Below are 9,423 nucleotides of genomic sequence, written 5' to 3' on the forward strand. Positions count from 1 at the left end.
TTAACTGGTATTTGTAATATAGACTAACACTACATTAGATCAGCTTAATATAATGAACTAACTAGAACTAACTAACAAACTTTATAAATTACAAATTTGTTCCATTTATTCCGCCCTAGTCCGTGGGTGAGAGAGTTCCTCCCAATGTATGGTTTTCATGCTGGTGTTGCTTCAGCCCCTGGCTCTTTCGAGCACTACACATCTGATGCAAACGTCAAAAGATTTAAGATTTATCAGAAATAAGTACAGTATCATAGCAAACAGACTGCATGAAAGTGCCAATGAAACCTTGTCTTGTCAAAAAACTAATAGCAGACTGATTGCATGTTGTTGGACTTGTTTTCCCATTTCATCATTGGACCCAATACAGTCATTTTTACCAGAAAAGTTAAAGCAAATGGATATGAAGAAATAGTTGGTTAACAAAGTTGCTGTTCTAGCCCTGTACCATCAGCATCTGTGGTAAATACACTTAAAAAAAAAAAAGAGAATTACCTCCGATTAGTATTATTAAAAAAGAATATGGTTTGAAGCTGATTAATAATTGTGACCCTTGTGTATTAAGAAGATATTAAACCATGACAACTTCTGTAGTGACAAGCTGTAGGACTGGTTTTAATAGTTCAAATAAAGAAGACATTAATACGCTTTGCGTGACATAGTGAGTCTGACAAAGTGGAAGTGCCGATTGTGCGCAAAGAAATAGGAGGGACAGTGTGTTTGTGTGCGCGTGTGTGTATGTGAGTGAAGACGAGGGGATTGGAGTGGGGGTTGATAAATCCACCCTACGGCTCTGATCACAGAGCAGCAGGAGCTGGACATGCCTAATGGAGATACAGAAAGTGCCCGTGCTTTGTTTTCCACAATTTCTCAACAGCTCCTGCAGAAAGCCGACACTTCATTGGTCGAAAGCCGTGCTGCTGAACATTGTGTTCTCCTGTATCTCTCTGCTCACTGCTGCTCTAAACCTTCTCGTCATCATTTCAGTCTCCCACTTCAGGCACAGATGATTTTTTTTATTGACAATAATGAAATGCAACTGATAAATATCTCTGTTTTTAATTTTTACTTTCGTTTTGTTAGATAAATAAATATCTTTGTCTCAGTTATCACTGTTAAGTTGAATAGGCTTCTTCATGTCTTAATAATGAAACATTTTCACTAAGATGGTTTTAACATGATTGACAAAACATTTTCAGTGCAGCTGTCAGCAGTCTTATTTTCATCCTAATCTTACACTTCAGACACTTCAAACTGAAATTGCTTAGTGATGAGTGGAATCAATTTTGCATGTTCTTGGTGTATTTTAATCACAACTGAAATATTTTATTTGCCTCGATTGAATCATGCCTTATTAATAGGACTTTTTCACTGATGGAATTTTTACTGAAGACCTTTTGAAATGATGAATTACTTTTTTTTTTCTCTTTGTAGGAAACTTCACACACCAAGTAACATCGTCCTCCTCTCTCTGGCTGTCTCAGACTTTCTTGTGGGTCTTCTGTTGATGCCAGCAGAAATATTAAGAAGCACGACCTGCTGGGTACTTGGTGATCTTATGTGTTCTGTTTATTGGTATCTGACCGGCAACATTATCTGTGCTTCAATAGGGAACATAGTTCTAATATCAGTTGATCGTTATGTGGCTATTTGTGACCCCTTGCATTACCGCACCAGAATTACTGTGAAACGAACCAAACTCAGTGTGTGCTTATGTTGGTTTTATGCTATTTTCTACTGGAGTCTTTATATAAAGAATATCCTGATTGAACCGGGCAGGTATAATTCCTGCTACGGAGAGTGTATGTTTGTCAGCAGTGATATTGCAGGGATTATTGACCTTTTTTTATCTTTTATTGTTCCGGTTTCTGTCATCATAGTTCTTTATATGAGAGTATTTGTGGCGGCTGTGTCTCAAGCTCGTGCCATGCGCTCTCATGTTACATCTGTCACACTTCAGCATTCAAGCAATCAAGCAAAGAAATCTGAGCTGAAAGCAGCCAGGACTCTGGGGGTTCTTGTAGTTGTGTTTCTGTCATGTTACTCTCCATTTTACTGCTATTATCTTGCTGAAGAAAATGTGGTCAATGATCCATCTGCATCTACTGTTATCATTATTTTTTACATTAACTCTTGTCTAAACCCTTTGATCTATGCCTTGTTTTACCCCTGGTTTAGAAATGCTGTTAAACTTATTGTCACTCTGCAGGTCTTCAAGCATAACTCCTGTGAGGCCAACATACTATAAAAGACTCTGAACTCTTCTCCAACTAATTTTTGTCATTATTTTCAGCTGTTAGATTTTTTTGGTTTGTAAGCACCATTTTATGTCAGTCATATATAGGGATGGGTACCGGTGTCCGGTGCCATGATGGCACCGGTTCTGACATAAACGGTAGTAACCAGACCGAAAAGCAGCGCACATTTCGGTGCTTTATTTCGGTGCTTTTTTTTCCTGAGCTGTGATACACTTTAGATTCTAGCCAATCATTTTACGTTTCCGAGGATAGTAGGCGGGGCCAGGTACGTACGTTCTTTTAGAGCAGAGCTACAGATTAAAAATGTCCAAGGCGAAGCGGTTAAAAGTCTGGCTGTACTTCATAGCAAAATATGCAAACTTATCAGCCTGCAACAAGTGCTTTAAGCTGATACTGTGATACTGTCAAAGGAGGTAACACCTGAAATCCGATGAAACACCTGGCGACGCATAGCGTTTTTTTTAAAAGCCGAGAAATGCGCCGTATTTGATAGCTTGCTGCGAGACCTCACACCGAGCACATCTACTGCGGGTGGGTTGCCTGTTATGCAACATCCCCCAAAAACATGAAGAGGAGAGTCCTGGCCCCTAGCCCTGCCAGTGTAGCAGAAATGATGACGGATGATGATGGCAGCAGCAGCCGTTCTTCTCTGCGTGAGTAGGCTAACCACGTTATTACATTAATGCATGTAAGGTGAACTAGCAAACATCATCATAGCTACATGCGGCTGTCTTCTTGTTTGATGGCAGATACTCTCTTCACCCTGGCTAAAAAGGCTAAAATGACCAAAGAAAAAGTGGAAAACAGTTAAACATGAGAGGTTTAGGACAAAGTTTGTGTTTTTTCCATTGTTTAAGCATTGCTTCCAGCCAAGAGTGATACCATATATGCCCCATAGCTGCAGAAAAGGCTAACATTGTTATATTTTTACAAAAAACAGCTGAACATGAGAGGTTTTTGGACCAATTTTGTGTTCTCCATTCTTTAAGCACCGGTTTGAGCACCGTTTGAGCACCGGCACCGTTTCAAAAGTACCGATTTGGCACCGGTATCGGATAAAACCTAAACGATACCCATCCCTAGTCATATATATATAGAAACTTAGCAAGCAGTTTGCTAACTGTAGCATGGGAGATGGGTGGTCTCGTAGGGTGTCTTGCATTGAAATCTGCTGCAATGACCCGGTTACTGCGTTCACCAGATATCAACACAATTTCGATCCGCTCCTCATGTGTTAACCTCTTCGACATGTCAATGGCTGTGAACAAAGAGACACTTGTAAATAACTCATGAAAGAATAAACTTACGTTGAAACCAAGCGCACCGTTGTTTTTCTTGTGACATTACCAATAAGTTTGATGTGTCACATGGCCCTCTTCCTATTGAAAAAACAAAAGTTGTATCCAAGATGGCCGACTTCTAAATGGCCACCATGGTCACCACCCATCTTAAGGAGTTTGCCCCCTCACATATACTAATGTGCCACAAACAGGACTTTAATATCACCAACCATTCCCATGTTATTACGGTGTACCGTATAAATGGCCCACCCTGTACATACATTCAGCAACCACTTTATCAGTTACACTTTACTCCAGTGCTCGCCACAATAATCCATATTTCTAATTAGCCTTTCTCATCAGCACCAATTCAATTTAATTCGATTTTATTTATATAGCGCCAAATCACAACATAGGCGCTTCATATTGTACAGTAGATCCTACAATAATAGATACTGAGAAAAACCCAACAATCATATGGCCCCCTATGAGCAAGCACTTGGGCGACAGTGGGAAGGAAAAACTCCCTTTTAACAGGAAGAAACCTCCAGCAGAACCAGGCTCAGGGAGGAGCAGTCATCTGCTGCGACCGCTTGGGGTGAGAGAAGGAAAACAGAATAAAAGACATGCTGTGGAACAGAGCCCAAGATTAATAGCAGGTACAATTCAATACAGAGAGGTCTATTAACACATAGTGAGTGAGAAAGGTGACTGGAAAGGAAAAACTCATCATGGTAATCCCCCAGCAGCCTACAGGGAGTGCAGAATTATTAGGCAAGTTGTATTTTTGAGAAATAATTTTATTATTGAACAACAACCATGTTCTCAATGAACCCAAAAAACTCATTAATATCAAAGCTGAATGTTTTTGGAAGTAGTTTTTAGTTTGTTTTTAGTTTTAGCTATTTTAGGGGGATATCTGTGTGTGCAGGTGACTATTACTGTGCATAATTATTAGGCAACTTAACAAAAAACAAATATATACCCATTTCAATTATTTATTTTTACCAGTGAAACCAATATAACATCTCCACATTCACAAATATACATTTCTGACATTCAAAAACAAAACAAAAACAAATCAGCGACCAATATAGCCACCTTTCTTTGCAAGGACACACTGTAAAACCTAATAAGTTCACAGAATTCAAAAATTGTTGTGTATATTTTGGATAGTAATTTGGGGGGTTTAAGACTAAGAAATTGAACCACACTTGGTGGTGTTTGTAATTCAACTTGACCCGGTTTAAATTTCTTTTTTACTATGGATTTAATTTGTTGATATTCTAAAAATCTTTTCTTGTTGATCCCATATTGTGTAACTAGTCCGTTAAATGAAATAAATTCTGTTCTTTCTAGTATATGTTCTAAATATTTGATTCCTTTATCACTCCAATCTGAAAAGTTTATCATATTATTGTTTTGTAATATGTCAGGGTTGTTCCAGATAGGTGTACGTTTGCATGGGATTAATGAAGACGCCGTCAATTTTAGAAACTCCCACCATGCTGTCAGAGAAGAGCTGATGTTGATGCTTTTAAAGCATTCATGTCGTTGGATGTTTGAGCTGATAAATGGTAGGTCTGAGATCTCTAGATTATTGCAGAGTGCTTGTTCTACATCTAGCCAAGGTTCATCTAAGAGGGTGTGTTTTAGCCATCCTGAGATAAACTGAAGCCTGTTGGCTAAGAAGTAGTGCTGAAAGTTAGGCAGTTCTAGTCCTCCTTTATCCTTGGTCTTTTGTAGTGTTTTTAAGCTTATACGTGGGGGTTTATTTTTCCAAAGGAATTTGGACATACATGAATCTAGAGATCTGAACCAATCTTGTGGCGGTTTAGTTGGGATCATTGAGAATAAATAATTTATTTTTGGTAAGACCATCATTTTTATAGCGGCAACCCTTCCCATGAGTGATATGGGTAGACATTTCCATCTAGCCAGATCATCTTCTACCTTCTTTAAAAGTGGGATATGGTTTAATTTAGTTAGATCTGCAAGCTTGGGAGAAACATTAATACCTAAATATTTTATATTTCCCGATTGCAGTGGTGTAGAAGAGGAATTATGGAAGGAGCAATTAATCGGTAGGACTGTAGATTTTGACCAGTTAATTGAGTAATCTGATATTCTTGCAAAAGAGTTTATCAATTCAATCACCCCAGAGATATTGGTTTGTGAATTTTGGAGAAAGAGTAACACATCATCCGCATAAAGGCTGATTTTATGTTCCACGTTCTTGCATTTTATGCCCTTAATTACTGAATTCTGTCTAATTGCTGCTGCTAGTGGTTCAATAAAAATTGCAAATAGTGAAGGGGAGAGTGGGCATCCCTGCCTGGTGCCCCTCAAGAGACAGAAGCTGGAGGATGTCTGGTCATTTGTTCTAACACAAGCTGTTGGGGAATTATATAATATTTTTAACCAGTTTATGAAAGAGGATCCAAAACCAAATTTGTGTAAAGTTGCAAATAGAAATTTCCAGTTAACTCTGTCAAATGCTTTTTCTGCGTCTAAAGAGAATATTGTAGTTTCTAGGTTTTTACTGTATGAGTAGTCTATGCTTTCTAAAACAGATGAATCAATATCACTTCCTATTGCAAAATGGGAAGCGGATTTATCAGTTAACTTAGACCTAAACTTCTGGTCTCAGATTTGCTTAAAAACCTTTCATCTAATTAGAAATCCCAGTCTTCAATTAATTCAATACAAAATATTACATAGAGTGCACTATACAGGTCATCGGATGTTCAAGATGGGCTTTACGTCTACCAACAACTGCTCACACTGCCAAACCAATTCACCGGACAATTATATCCACGCTCTTTGGTTCTGTCCACCAGTTCAGAAGTTTTGGCGCGAGATATGTGAAGACTTATCGAAGTGTCTGAAATGTAACATTCCAACTTCCCCCTTAGTGTGTTTGTTGGGCAGCTTAGATAATGTCACTTCAGAAAAGAATATAGCCCATATGGTTTTCACTGCCCTATGCATAGCCAAGAAAACAGTCCTCATGAACTGGAAAAATAAAAATAATCTTAATTCTAACCAATATAGAAATTATCTATTAGATTACATTAGTCTTGATACAGCCTCTGCCACCACATCAGATCAATTGCTCTGGGCTCCTTTGATCAGCTCCATCACCTAGTGGGGGTGGGGGGTCATAGTTTGGTCCCGCCTTCACTGTTGTGATTGGTGTGGGGGTAGGGACAGGCTTAGGGCGTCGGGGGGTTCCCCGGAGGCATCTTCCTTGGGGGGCTCAACCCGGGGTAGCGGTCATGTCCGGTTAGGGGCTCTGTTGGCTCTCCGGTGACTGTTTCCTCGCGGCTGCGTGCAGCGGGGCTAGGGGAGGGTCTGTGCTGACGGACGTGGGTTACTGACCTGGTAGCCTGGCTGCTCCTGGGTGGGTCCGGGATGGGCGTGAGGTTCTGGGGGCGCTCCGTCTCTGGGCTGGGACCCGGACCGGGCCTCGGGGGCTTGGGTCCTGGTTGGTGTGTTGCCGGGGTTGTGGGCGGGTGGGTGCATGGGGGCCCAGCCCTGGAGCAGGGTGCCACCGGTGCGTCGAGCCACCTGGGGGGCTCTTCAACTGGTGGGGGAGATTGTCACATCTTGCAGGAGCTTTCCTCTCCTCAGGAGCTGCCTCTGCAGGAGGGGGAGATACAGGAGAGGTGGAGGAAGATCTCAGCCTGGGTGTTTATTGTCTTATGTAGTCTGGAAGATGAGTGGATGGTGGGGTGGGTGCAGTTTTCTCTGTGGTGGGGTTGGGTGGACTGTCCCGGGCTCTGTGGGGCCGGGCGGCGCTGCTGCACTGGGCCCGGTCTGGATGGGCCTGGGCCCCCTTTCCCTGGCGGGTCGCGGAGTATGGGGGTGCCTACTGGGGTCAGCGGGGGAGCTGGCCCCAGGGAGGGGTCACTTGCCCCTCCCTTCCTTCCCTCCCCATCTCCAGCTGCCTCCCTCTTCCCGCTCCACCACAACCACCCACACATGCAGGGCCTTGGAGTAGGGGTATGTCACCAGGGTGCAGAGGAGGCTACCCCCCCCCCCCCCCCCTCTGTCCCCTTCTGGCTGCCTCTGCCTCAATTTTATCCCACAACTTAGACATTCACATTACTCACACTCTCATTACACATACATATAGGATCTTGGGGGTGGGCACGATACACGGAGTCCAAAGTACCATCAGGGTGTACACCCCACCCCTGGCATTGTTGCCCACCTCTCAATTTTAAATACACGTAGACATTGAGGGCTAGCAGGAGGGACCATGCGCTTACCTGCTGCTCTCTGGCAGGTAGCTCCAAGCCCTCCTGGGTTTTAAATGCACCTTAGAACACACATGCATCAACATTACAATGAGCGGGTGGAGGGAGGTTCGGAGTCTTCTCTCACCCCCGTTCTCTGCGACCTGCTGGAGCAGGGGGGCTAGGACTAGGAGGAGGAGTTGGCCGTCCGACTGCGGTCTGGAGTGTGGAGCCTTCCTGCTGCTGCGGAGTCGGGGCGGTCTGCCTCCCCCCACCGCAGGGAAAAGGGAAACACCACCTGGGTCTGGGTGCAGTTCCCCCCTCCAGGGGCGGGGGCACCTAGACCCGGTTTGTAGAGTACGCTTGGGGAGTGTGATCGTGTGTACAATGTCTCTTTATGTCTGTCTCCACGTTGGTTGAGTGTGGAGTAAGTGCATATGAGAGCATGAGGGTGGGAATGGATGTTTGTATCTGTGTGTGCCTGTATGTCTGTGTCTATATGTCAGGTTGGGTGTCAGGCACCACCTCTCTGGGGACATCTCAGGCCCTCCAAGGTTTGGAGGCCTATCTCCCCCTACCACCACTTCCCCTGCCAGTGGCGGACCCCTCAGACATCGGTGCGTTGGTGGTTCTTTGTGTCCGGGGATGGGCGTCCAGGTACACACCGGCTCACTCCTTGGCGGCCGCTTATCGGGGCCTGGAGCCTGGGGCTCGCTCGGGCCACTTCGGAGGTGGGGTGCCCCCAGCCTCTCGGCCTGGGGCTCGGTCACTCAGGCGCAGCTGGCTGCCGGCGGAGCTCACGGGCGCGTCACTGCAACTCCCCCTGGCTTCTGCTCCGCGGCTGCTGAGTGAGCCCTCATCTGGGACTCTCCTCAGCTCTTTCCGGGACAGTGGCGCAGCTGCCCCTCTGTTGGTCTTCCTTGGTCTCTTGTGTTCTGGGGGCCTCTGGATGTCTGGAGTTTTGATCTCCTCCACACCTGCTTCACGCCCTGGAGGACGGGGCTGTGGCCCCCCCACACCCTCTAGCAGATTATTACATGAAGGAACCTTTTAAAAAAACAAAAAACAAGCGCGTCCATGCTCACAGGTGTACACACGGGTGATCACATCCACAAACTACAACCTTTTTGGCTCCTACCTCAAAGCACACTGTGTTCTGTTGATCTTATGTGCTGCACAATAATGTTTAACATTTAGTATTTACTGTCATATTCCCATATATCATTGTGATGTTGTTTATTCTATTACTCTTGTTCTCTTCTGCTTGCTTTCTTTTTTCTTTCTCAGCAGGTGATCCAGGTGATTGATATATGCATTTTTTTTCTCTGCCCGTTCTGTTGGTTTTTGTCTTTTGCCCTTCTCCCCCGTCCCTCTTCTCAGCTGTTTCTCTTTCCCTCTTTCTTTCTCCCCTTCTTTCCCCCAGTCAAGTCTTTCCCGTATTCAGTAAGTGAAAATAAAATAAACAATAAAAGGTGAATCAAATGGACCATTACGGCAAGGCTGGGATGGTCAGTTTGGTAAAGTAAATCCGTTGGGCATCTTTCTTTGCCTTTAGACAACAATTCTGATGGCAAAAGAGCCAAACGGGACAGGCCAAAAAAAAAAAAAAAAAAAAATTGTTGTGTAACAGATTACACAATTTTT

At 43.8% G+C, this 9,423-nt stretch overlaps 1 protein-coding gene across 1 annotated transcript; it reads left to right on the top strand.

Annotated features, from left to right (window-relative positions):
* The first annotated feature begins 827 nt into the window (after window positions 1–827).
* LOC146690382 (trace amine-associated receptor 13c-like) lies at window positions 828–2,248 on the top strand. The gene is made up of 2 exons (XM_085435080.1): window positions 828–1,000; window positions 1,435–2,248. The coding sequence occupies exons 1-2, from the start codon at window positions 828–830 to the stop codon at window positions 2,246–2,248; spliced, it is 987 nt and encodes a 328-aa protein (XP_085291206.1).
* The last annotated feature ends 7,175 nt before the right edge of the window (window positions 2,249–9,423 follow it).

This window comes from Copadichromis virginalis, linkage group LG16, assembly GCF_057382275.1.
Source record: "Copadichromis virginalis isolate Kocher_CV1m ecotype Utaka linkage group LG16, C_Virginalis_male_GT1.1, whole genome shotgun sequence".
NCBI classification, from domain to species: Eukaryota; Metazoa; Chordata; class Actinopteri; order Cichliformes; family Cichlidae; genus Copadichromis; species Copadichromis virginalis.

Bases quoted from the DNA above. Each gene is read 5' to 3' on its own strand.
- LOC146690382 (XM_085435080.1), top strand. From the start codon at position 828: ATGGAGATACAGAAAGTGCCCGTGCTTTGTTTTCCACAATTTCTCAAC. The intron at 1,001-1,434 runs GCACAGATGATT...TTCTCTTTGTAG, and splicing joins ATTTCAGTCTCCCACTTCAG to GAAACTTCACACACCAAGTA.